Genomic DNA, 12,044 nt, shown 5'->3' with positions numbered 1-12,044 from the left:
TGGAAAGTTACTCCGACGAATCCTTTCCCTCCTTTTCCCCCAGCTCCTTCGCCCTCTCGCCAGCTGTCAGTCCGTCCTCTCTACTCCGCCAGTCTCTCGCTCCTGCCCCGGCCCGCCCCCACCCCCACCCCACCCCGGGCACAGCGGCCCGCCGGGCAGGGGCGCGGGGCACCGGGCAGGGGCGCGCGCGGGGCTGGCGCAGGGGCGGCCGTGCCCACCCTCGGGGATGGAGGCAGGCGGCGCGGGGAGCGACGCCCGGCCGGGGTGCGGGGTCGGAGGTGGGCACGGTTCCACGGCGATCCTGGCCCCGATTCTTCACGGACAAGCCTGGAGTCGGGCGGCGGGCTGAAGCTTGGAGATGCTCCAGGGCCATTGAAAATGGTGGCGTTTTCCGGCAGACCGAGGGTGCCCTCTGGCGAGGCGAGCGCGCCAGTGAAGGAGCGCGGCGGGCCGGGGCCGGGACACCGGGGAAGGGCTGGGGGGTGGGGCCGGGGGGCTGGAGAAGAGGGGCCGCGGCAGAGGGCGAGGGAAGCGACACCGGAGCCTGGGGGGACGGCCTCGCTCTCGGACCGCCGCGCGCACAAGTGCACCTCTCTCTTCCCGGGGCCCCGCTCGGCAGCCGCTCTCGCAGAAATGTGCTCCAGATGTTCGCAGCCTCCCTCCCCGCCGAGGGTTCCGCAGGGAGCCGCGCCAGCGAGCGCAAAGTCAGCAGTTGGCCCTAGCCCATTTCCCAGATGGGTGAGGGGAAGTTTTCTCTCCGTTCGCTCTCGTTTCTCTTCTCCGCCTAAGCTTCTAGGTCTTTTCCCACGAGAAGTTCAGAGAGGGCAAGGCACGTTGCTGTCCGGCAACATAGGACTTGCCTCTGACTTGATCTCTTTCCTGGGAATCAGTGCTGCTCCCCGCCACCCCACCCCACCTCATCCAGCCTTCCTGGACCCTTCCTGTGAGGTCTGCTTCCTGCTCCTGACTCCCAGGCCTCTGGGATGTTCACTGAATGCCCAGAACAGTGGTTGATCAGCTTACAGTTGAGGAAACTGAGGCACAGAGCGATTTTTTTTTTTTTTTCCTCTAAGGGCCACCCTGCTGATGGGTGGTGGAAGCGATATTTAACCCAGGCTCTCTAGTTTGGGTAAGCATTGTTGTCATTTGAATAACATGTGGAAATCTAGGTGTAGAAAGCTCAAAAGTAACTTACCTAAAATATATAGGCAATAGGTGTCAACTCTGAGATTTGGACCCAGGAAATGTATTGCCAGGCTCTATACATTTTCTTAGGCAATACTGCCTCTGAAATTCAGCCATCATTTGAGAAATATTTTGACATTGTCTGTATGCCAGGCACTGTTCTGGGCTCTGTGGATGTAGCCCTGAAGAAAACAAACTAACAAAACTCTTGCCCTGAAGGGACCTTACATTAGGGGTGGGGTAGGAGGGGCGGGGAAACCGGCAGTAAATCAAATAATTAGGTATGATGATAAAAGATGAGCCTCATGGTGGAAAATAAAGCAGGAAGGTAGATTAGGGAGTGCCTAGGTTGGAACTGTTGAAACTTAAAATAGGGTAACAGAGAAGACCTTACTGAGGCCTTTAAGCAAACACCTGCAAGATGGGAGGAATATTATTCAAGTTCTATCCGTTGGGACTCCCAGTCAGTCTCCAGGGATGCGGCCCTGGCACGTGTATTTTTAACAAACCCCACAGGTGAGTCAGGTGCTCAGCGAGGTCTGGAAGCCACTGCCCTAGGGCTTCTTTCTGCTCAAACTGAGCACGGTGTATTGCACCTTTTGCTTTCAGGAAGTCAGGGAGGAAGTGGGAGTTAGGGTTTGAAACTGGCAGTAAGGTGGTGGTTATGTAGCTATGAGCTCACACCAAATGGAAAAATCCAAAGATGAATCCCTTCTTCCTCATCTAGTGCCAAGGAAGATGAAAACAAAGGATTCATGGGAGCCTACGTTTTATCTGTCTTGGATTTTGGCAATGAATGCTTCATCAGATTAAAATCTAAACGGGTATTCTCAGTGAGGAACAGATCTTGGGGGTCATCTCCAAGAGCAATTACGAGGGAGGAGACTGAGGTCCAGAAAGGCCACACAGGTGGTTATCAGCAGAGCTAGGATGAGCCCACAACTCTCCTGACATCAAGCTGTGCTCTTGCTGTCACGAGACACGCTAACACATGGCCCTACCCAGTAAACATGTGTGGGTGACTGGTTGAACTGAGTAGTTTATTGGGTATTTAAAAAGGCTTTTTAGCAGTGGGCATCTAGGCCTTACCCTAGTATGATACTAGGGATATTGCTTACTTTCAGGACCGTGAAGCCATCTTCTGGCAGGGGGGCAGAGGGTGTCTAGCTAACCAGCACCGGGGACCTGGCCCGTGGTGTTGACTCAGGGATGTTACATGGAGAGTCAATAAAGACTCCACTCGGTTGCCCCATTAAGCTGGGAATTCGAGGGACATCTTCCTCTGCTGACCTAGGAATATGGCTGGTACCCAGGAATATGTGCAGGAGAAAAATACTCTAATAAGATCTGATATCAAAAAGTCATCAGGCTCTGCTGCTTGGCACTCAGATGATTTCCCTCAAGCCACCTCTTTGCACCTTACAGTCCTCAATTTTTGGACAGAGATATCACTGATGCTCACTATGTGGGGGTGTTGGAGGGATAACTTGACTTTTGAACATTATCACTACTTAGGTATTTGACATTTTGGTTCAGTCTCTGTCAACTTCTTGAAGGCAGAGATTATGTATATTGCATGTTCCATGAGAAACTATTTATTTGCACCTGACCACTCCCCGCTCCCGTGAGCCTGTTTTCTTATCTGTCCTGTGGAAATAATAGGCGCACCTTGCTTTTCACATAAGGTTATTATACCCTTCCCGTGAGCTAATAACTAAGGAAATCCTTTGTTCATAGTAAGGGCCTATATAAATAGGAAGGATCAATTTAATCACTACTATTAGTAGTAGGCTTTGCACTTAATAACCTGTATTTAAACAGAGCTACACACGTAGACAGTTCCTAAAGACTAACATTTTTTTCGCTGTCCCATAGGAGCGGCGCTAGCAGGATTTAGTAGCTGGGGGTTTCTTCCAGAAGTCAGGCAAAGCAGTTTAGGAAAGTTTTGGTTTAAATTCAGAGGTGGCACAGGGACTCCAGGAATCCTGCGGCGGTTCCTTTAAATATTGAGATGAAAGGGCGGAGCCGTCGTCAGGGACGCGACTGCGCCGCTTGGTTTCCAGGAAATGACCTCAGGCGGCCGCGGAGATGGAGGATGTGCTGGACCTAGGCGAGGAGCGGCGCAGCGGCTTGGCCACCTCCGTGAGGACCGACTTGGGGGCTTGGGGCTAGGATTTGGCGAGTGGTGAGGGGCGACCTAGCCGGCCCGGCTTCCCGGAGGCGCCTCAGCCTGGCCTCTCGCAAGTGGCCGGAGCGGACGGACGCGGAGCCGCGGAAGTGAGGCCAGTGAAGAGGCTGCCTCAGCCGCCCCGCCCCCGGGGCAGCGGTGGGCTCCGCCGCTACGGGCCTGGGGTTTGCTTTCTTTAAAATTCTCTGAAAGCAAACAAACAGATCCTGCCCCCGCCGGCCTCTGGGACCCGTGGGAAATTTCCCAGCCAGGCTCCGCTTTCTGGAGCCGTGAGTGCCAACTCCCCTAGAGAGGGCATATCTGAGGGTGACTGGAGGCATCCTGGGCCAGAGTCGCACTTGCACCCATGCTAGGGTTTTTTTCCCTTGAGAATTCTCATGCTATAATTTCATGTAAAAACCTCAGTGTTTTATGCATGGAGGGCAGGCTGGTAGGCTGGTGCTGACTGGAAGGGCCTTTTCTTGCCCCTTGAGTTCCCAAGGGGTCGTGGGCACTACCTTATTTTTATGATTTAGGATTTATAACGTGGAGGAGTGGCTAGGTGCTGGGGGGGCCCAGAGGTCAGATGGAGTACGAAGCTGCTTACTGGGTAAAAAAAAAAAAAAAAAAAAAAAAAAGTGAGCATTGTGTGTCAACTGTACCCAAATCTAAAACATTAACAACAAACACATGCTCCCCAACCTTGGTTTCCTTATCTCTAGAATGGAGATGTTGATACTTCAAAGTAAAGTGCTGCAATGAAAATGAGACGGAGTAACGCCTGGGAAGCATTTCATGCAGCGCCTGTCATGTGCTCAGTTATTAGAAGAAGTTCGCTGCTATGACTTCTGAGGCTGCAATTTACCTGGTTGTGTATATAGTCTGTAGATCATCGACCTCGATTCAAGACCCAAGTTCAGTGTTGTAACTCCATCACAGTCCCATCAAACCCTTTTACCTTTAAAATTAGTCAGGACCACAGTCACTAGAAGATTGGGGCACACGGCAGGTCTTCAGTTTCTGCTCTGGAATCTCTGTTTTGAAGGGCCCTGATAGCATCAGATGTCCTCCAAGGTACTGGAGAGGAGCACCTCTCAGGGGACAAGAACAACTGTTCTAGGATGAAGCAGGTCCCTTGACTGACCAAAGAGAATATTAGGTCACCGGGTCTTTCTGAGATGTGAACTTGTTTAGTCCCTGGGAATGTAAATGTAGTTATGCATTCATTCTTTCAACAAATATTTATTGTGTATCAGATATTGTATATCAGGCATTGTGTTAAGTGCTGGAGATGTAGCAGTGGGAAAAGAAAAACGGAAAAACCAACAACACAGGGATATCTGGCTGGCTCAAAGCATGGTGGAGCATGTGACTCTTTTTTTTTTTTAAGGATTTATTTATTTATTTGACAGGCAGAGATCATAAGTAGGCAGAGAGGCAGCCAGAGAGAGAAAGAGAGAGAGAGGGAAGCAGGCTCCCAGGACCCCGGGATCATGACCTGAGCCAGAGGCAGAGGCTTTAACCCACTGAGCCACCCAGGTGCCCCGAGCATGCGACTCTTGATCTCAGGGCCCATGCTGGGTGTAGAGATTACTTAAAAAAATAAAATCTTAAAAAAACAACAGCAACAACAAGCAAAGTCCTTGTCCTCAGAGGACTTACAATCCGGCGGGGGAAAATGGACAATAAACAGACTATACATTTAAAATACACCTACATCTAAATATAGTAAAGTAGTTTTTCTACCAGTCATTCCTGTGGATTTATACAGGGCCTTCAAAAAAAGCTTAAAACCTTAAAATACTTTACAGTTATTAGAGAAACCGCCCGGAAACCGCATTTAGAGACAAGATTGTTGAATTTTTGTTTTAGCACAACCACTGTGCATGGTACACCATGTTCAGATACCAAGTGCTAGGACAAGTGGGAAAGGGGAGAGATAGGCAGAGGGGTGGAACTGTCTGCCTCGGAGGAAAATGAGCTGCTGATCAGAAAAATTGTTTCCATCATCCCCGAAACCTAAATTACTGGCTTGAATTTGAAATGTAAACATGTCATAGGATTTTTTATGCAACTCCTGTGTAACCCCTTTCAATGTATTGGTGCAGACAGTTCTTAGAACATCTGAAAACTGAAACTCCAGCATGGGATAGTGGAAAGAACTGAGAAGCTGAAGACAGAAGAAGATTTTGCTTTTTGATTTTCTTCTGCCATTTCCTTGCCTTGCTGGGCCTCACTTTCCACACTTGTGAATTGGCATCAGTCCTAGTCCCTGCTCCTGTGAGAATCCAGTGAAGCCACACCAAATGAGATTTTATTAATGAGTGCTTATATTAATGCTGGTTTTAGAAAAGCCAACAACTGAAATATAAATATTTCAACATCCACCAGTCTGCCTAAATAAAGTTTTGTTTCTGTGCTGGGAAGCATTTGAGACACAGAGCCTCCACCCCAGGAAGGCTTTGGGGAACACCTGCAGATGGTTCATTTGATAACTCAGAATTTAAAGCGTTCTGATTTCTGAAGCTGATGGCTCAAAATTCTCGTAAGAGATTTCCTTTACTCTCTAGAAGCACAAATCCAATTAGTGTATGCGTCAGAGCAAATGCGAACTATATTTCTCTGGTGCTAGTTGCCATGGAATTTAAGGATACTTCCCCCCAGAAGCCTTTTTGATAACAATTTCATGCCAGGCTGCAGCTTTGAAATGAGGCCTTTCTAGAATCCTGCATTGGAACATGAGAGCCTTTGCCACCTTCTTCCCTGAACTTTGGCACGAGGTCTCTGTTCATTCTAGAGGAATGTCTGTGTGCATTTCTTTGGGTAGGAAAGATCTATGGCAGTTAAAAGAGAAACCCCTGGTCATTAATCCAGGAATTTCATATTTTCCTATCAAATAGAAGGGGCATCAGGTGTTATTTTAAGGGTATGGAGCATTTTTGAAAAATATGTTCAAGTTGCTCAAATTCCATCCTCCCCCCCCGCCCCCCGCCCCCCGCCTCAAATCCTGTCCTTTTACCTTCCCAGAATTTTCGTTCTCACAGTGGCTCAAAGATGTTTGGGTCAGCAGCACTCATCTCTCCTTACAGGGGCCGAAGATGGGTCGCCGAGCTCAACAGGAGGCAGCTCAAGTTGAGAATCATCTCAGTAGCAAGAACTCCTCTTCGATTCTGACTGGAGAGGTAGGTGTTAAAAAAAAAATGCTTTCTAAGAGTAAGTAATTACTTAATGAGCAAGGATTTGGGATTTGATATCACTTCTCTGTAATGCCAGCCCTTCCTCCTATCTTGATTTAGGAATTCCCTTCCTTGGCATTCATCCTGGTAACAAGAAATGAAAGAGGAACGTTTTTTTCTTTGAAGCCAGAGTAGTTTCTGTGCATTGCGTTATATTCTCAGTGAAGACGGTTCTTAAGTTTGCTGAAGCCAGGGACCGGGAAGTTTCAAAATCCAGTAGAAATCCAGGTTTTTATTTCTGCCGAATCAGTGCCAGCGAGGCATGCTGGTGATGTAAGGTTGGATTACACAACTGGACATTTGCTCTCAGTAGTGACCTGCACTTGCTACAGTTTTCAGGCAGGAAGGGGATTAGTGCTGGCCTTACTTCCCTGGAAACTTTTCTGAGTGGCCTGGAATTGTGGGAATTTATTTATCCAGCTACTCCACGGAGCATGGGTAATCCTGATGAGGAACACTATTAATGCCAGGGCACTATTTTTGGCAGTTTACTCAGATCCCCTTTGTTTTGTATCTTTCTTTGTCCGTTTGAATAAACTGTGCTCTTTTCAAGAACCAGTTTCGGGATAATCCATCTGTCGGCTCTTCCTAACTTCCGCAGGCCAGCGTAGGGCTCCTTCTTGGTGCCCGTAGTACCTGTTGTAGGACATCTGCATGTTCTCACACAGTGCGCTCATTTTCTTTTTAGGTGTTTATCTGCCCCACTTTGCAGTGAGTTCCCACACAGCAGGAAGTCTGGCTTCTTCTCAGTTCTTTAGTTCATTGGCCATAGGAGGTTTAAAATCGATGAGGGGCCTTCGCTGAGATGCCTAATGAGCTAGGCAGGTGCCTGAGCAAAGCATGCTGGGGACAAGACACAGGTACACTTACTTACGGTATCACAGATGTAGGAATAGTCTTCACTTTCATGGGGAGCAAGTTCTCTAGCACTTCTGTGAGCAGTCCACATGGCCCTTTCGATGTGTGTTTTACTTTCTTACTTATTGTAGAGATGTGGGTACAGAGCATCATTACTCTAAGGAAACTGTCATTCCGGTACAGAGCTGCTGGTGGCTGGCCCATGGCCTCACTGCCTGGACATCATAGGGAGAGGGTGGGAGATGGGTTGTGCGAACCAGAGGCCACCTGTCCCCCGTAAAGAGGAAACCACTGCCTAGCTAAAGCTGATGGACACTGTGGGGAACACAGGCCCAGTATTGCCAGATCCTCTGATTTTCTGAGAGATGCTGGCAGTCTAAAATTTTGTGAGAGAGCAACACATTTTTATAGGTGAGCAACTAATTATAACAAACCATCATGTGGGCTGGATTAGGCCCATGGGTTGTCAGTTGGTGACTTTAGCCCAGAGCACCTGCATTATAGTGCTTATTACGTTGTATTCTAGTCATTTCCATGACTGGCCCCCTCATAAGAGGTGAGCTTTTGGAAGGCCGTCCGTCTCTCACAGTGCCCAGCACAGGTGTGAGGCTGACAGGACTGGGGTTGAGGGGGGTGGGTGGTGAGGTGCACCGTGTGCGGACGGGGGCCGTCACAGGCTGAGGAAGAGTGGCGCAGGATGGCAGGTGAGTACATAGTGGTGCACCGGAGGCCCCGGTAAGGGGGATGGTGGTTCAGTGTGGGGAGATGGCGGAAGAGGACATATCATACCCATCCCTGGATCTGAGGGAGCTTGACTTACAGTAGCATATGCCTGCCAGAAGAGAACGGCCAAGTGGAAGACTGGGTTAATGGTCTCCTCTTGGCCTCTGGCCGCTTTAGACTGTGGGTCCAGGGACATCTTCCCAATAGCAAATCCTTTTCTGCTATTTTTTCAACAAATAGTTACTGAAGTTTATTATGTGCCAGGCACCATTGCAGAGGGTTGGCATATTTTAGTGAAAAAAAGAGACAAAATCTCCTGCCATATTGGAACTTTCACTCCTGTGATCACTGGCAGCCGGAAAGACCGATCACGTGTCTACTTAATTGTGAAGGAGGTTTCAGCCACCTGTGGTGGTTAGGTGATGGGCCTGTGATAGGCCAGGATATCCTGGAATGACCTGTTGGCCTTGAGGCTCTGTGTAACCCCCACACCAAATCAGCTTCCTGGCTGGGGTCCATAGGCATTGTTCACCTACCCATCACCTTCCCCGTGGATCCCAGTGAGAGTCAGGACTGTGACGGCTAAACTTCAAAAGCACAGACGGGGTTTCAGCCTTTATGGAAGACCTATGTGTTTCCCCAGGGACATTCACCTCTGGGCCTTAGCTTTTTTCCGAGAGAACATGATGAAAAGTCATTCTGTTCTTTGCCCAACTGGTGCCTCCAGCAGTGACAGGCCGGTCAGAATTCCAGGATTCCTTCTCTCCCTGGGCTGACTGAGGTTTAAAGTGGTGTGGGCAACCTCCCCCAGGGCCAGATGCACTGTGTGCTGTGTGGGACTTTTCGGCTGTTTCTTTCTAAAATTAGATCCCAGGACTTTGGTGTGTGCCCATTTACATTCCAGTTCTGAGCGTATGACCTGACGTGTTTATTTTTGTCCCCTTGCTGACTAGATCCTAGGAGGAAGCTATCCCTGCAAACATAAACATGGCACCTGGGGGCCATTCCGACATCCTGGAGTGACTGTAGAGATAGGTAGGAACGTTTGTTTTGAGGTGAGGTGGCGGAGCTGGGTGCTCTGGTGGAGGAGACAGAGAGGCAGTCTGCTAGAACAGAGAGAACACAGGGCCTGACACCACAAACCGGGACTGGAGACCGGCTCTGCTAATTGCCTGGATCTTGGACAAGTCCACTGATCTCTCTAATCCTCTATTTCACTGTCTGTCTAGTGGCGGTAACAATGCCACCAGGTTGCTGTGGGGATTAAGGGAGAGATGCGTTTGACAGCACCACACGCCTTGTGTTCCTTCAGGAAACTCGTGAGTAGATGAGGATTGGACAGGGCTTTTCCATTTTAATTACAGGGCAGCCACGTAGGAGGCCAGGAGCCTGGGTCTCCTGTCAAACTGACTGCGAAGTCTCTTCGAGAGCGCCACTCCTTATCCCTTCAGGAGACTGGTAGTGATCTAAAGCAGGCTTTGTGCTTCCTAGGTGCAGGGGGCCATTCCTCATGAAGAGTGGGTAAGGACACAGGGCTTGGGGTCATACAGGCCTGGGTTGAAATCCTGGCTCTGCCACACGTGAACCCTACTCAGCAAATATTTAACTCTTTCGTCCCACCCTTCTTTTGTTTTGAGATTTTATTTATTTGAGAGAGAGAGAGAGTTCCTGAGAGTGAGTGGGAGCACAGTAGGGGCAGAGAGAGAGAACATCAAGCAGACTCCCTGCTGTGTGTAGAGCCTACCTTGGTGGAGACCACCAAAGCCAAAACCAAGAGCCGGGACGCTTAACTGACCGTGCCACCCCGGCGTCCCAGGAGCACAGCACAGGCTTACCTCACTCAGCCTCAGTTTCCTCATGGGTAAGGCAGGAGTCATGATATCACATCCTCCACAGGGCGGCTAAAAAGAAAAAATAAGATAATCGATGTAAAGCCCTTCACACAGTCTGGCACGAAGCACCCAGTATGTTGCTAATTGTTATTATTTCTGTAGGACTTGGATTCTTTTTATTTTGCCTTAACCCTCTCTGCTAAGGTTGAAAACTGGTAGCCTTGACGTTGAATGTTGCCTGTAGTGATGTCTTGTTTGATCCTTACAGAGCTAAAGCTTTTAAAATTCGGTTGTTACTTATACGTTAGGAAACTTGACATGAAAATCCCAATTCTGGGCTTCTCTTTAAAATCAGAACTTCTGGCCCAGTGGAAATGCTGGGCTGGTAGCCCCACCCCCTCCACCCCCCAGGGGCGGAAGTTGGCAGGAGCTGGCCCGAGCTGATGTGTGGCCTACCTCATGCAGTTTGCTGCCCCTTCCTTTCATACACCTGTCAGGTTTACTCACATTTGATCTGCCTTCTATTTCCATTTAACTTGAAATCTCCTGGTCTTTGAGGATGGATCTATTTTCAGGCATTCTTGTGCATCTCTTAGTATCAATAATTTAGCCACATGCATCAGACACTTGATCCCAGTTTTTGAATCAAGCAGACATGATTTAAAAAAAAAAAAAGATTTATTTATTTCAGAGAGAAAGACAGAGAGTGAGTGAGCAGGGGGAGGGACAGAGAGAGGAGGGGAGAGAGAATCCCAAGCAGACTCTGTGCTGAGTGTGGGGCTTGATGCCAGGCTTGATCCCAGGATGCTGAGATCATGATCTGAGCCAAAACCAAGAGTCGGATATTAACTGACGGTGCTGCCCGGCTGCCCAGGCATGATTTTTCTAACAGCAGGCAATCCAGTGGAGAGCAGAGTAGGGCAGGTGCAGTCACTGAGCAACATCATGCCTTACCCTGGCCCCTTCTAGCTTCCTCCTCTGCCATCTGGAGCTTGTGACTTGCTCCTATAGTTGTAAGATGGCTGGTTGCTCCCCAGGGGTCAGACCTGCATTCTAGGTAGGGAGAGGGGCAAGAGTTTAAAGTTCAATGTATTTGTCCACTAAGTTTGTTTCTTATGAGGAAAACAGTAGCCAGAGACCTCACCAAGGAGACTTCTAGTTATATTTCATTGATCAGAACTGGCTCTTCAAACAGCCTGAGTTTCAAGGGGCTCTTCAGTGAGGCCTGTTGCCCCAGCCATAACATGGCAGTTTGGGGTAGGGGAGACTGGCTGCTGAGTAGGTAGTTTCCAACTGATGTGTCATCACTTTTTTAAAAAATTGAATTCATACACAGATTTTTTTCCCATAAATTTGGGTATGACAGGAAAGAATTATTTTTAGTAACAACAAAAAAATCCACATTCCTCTCCAGAGTTCTAATTCGAAGTCATGTAGAGATCAGTGAAACATTATATGCCCTGAAATTTCCAGGATACCTGATTGAGTTACCTTTGTCAACTCTTCTGGATCTTTTCCTTCTGCCCATTTTCTCTGTTGCCTCCCGGGGCTCTTTGCCTCTACCTGTGGCTCGGTCCAGGTGATGAAATGCTTCCTCCCTCTCTGAGAGGAGAGGGGAAGGTCTCTTTCTTTGACTCGTCCTTCAGTAAGTTTTGAATACTTTGCAAGAACTCCAACCATTTGATTGTACTGAGTAACCTTAAAAATGAGCTCTTCGTGTAGTTTCGCTCAGAGTTGGTCAGAGTCATACCTACTTCTTTAGGGATGTTGTAAAGAAATTAAGTAATACAGATAAAATGCTTAACACAGTCTCCAGCTCACAGGAAACAGCAGTTATTGAGAAAGTTTTTGACTGCACTCTTCTGTCTTGGGGACTTTGGGGGTCACCTGTCACAACTCAGGGTTGGATTACTAGCTGCATAGTTGAGTGGTAGTTGAGGTTGGTATTATGGTTACAGATACTGTCCCGTGATGCATGTCTGCATGTCTGTAGTATGTACCTTTCTCTGGTCAGGGCAGCTCTGAGAGTTTCTCTGCCTAAGC

The 12,044-nt window shown here is 48.6% G+C and overlaps 1 protein-coding gene across 1 annotated transcript in view; it reads left to right on the top strand.

The window, feature by feature from the left end:
• The first annotated feature begins 3,222 nt into the window (after window positions 1-3,222).
• Window positions 3,223-12,044, top strand: part of IFT43 (intraflagellar transport 43) — a 120,288-nt gene continuing 111,466 nt past the window's right edge. The window contains exons 1-2 of the mRNA XM_045072055.1: window positions 3,223-3,327; window positions 6,442-6,534. Of these exons, the coding sequence (XP_044927990.1) occupies window positions 3,274-3,327; window positions 6,442-6,534 (147 nt within the window). The 5' untranslated portion in view covers window positions 3,223-3,273. The remainder of the gene's footprint in view (window positions 3,328-6,441; window positions 6,535-12,044) is intronic.

Source organism: Mustela putorius, unplaced genomic scaffold (assembly GCF_011764305.1).
Source record: "Mustela putorius furo isolate JIRA1106 unplaced genomic scaffold, ASM1176430v1.1 tig00000129_pilon_pilon_pilon, whole genome shotgun sequence".
In the NCBI taxonomy this organism is placed as follows: domain Eukaryota; kingdom Metazoa; phylum Chordata; class Mammalia; order Carnivora; family Mustelidae; genus Mustela; species Mustela putorius.
Note: the sequence above shows the minus strand (reverse complement) of the source record. Positions and strands in the feature narration are given on the sequence as shown.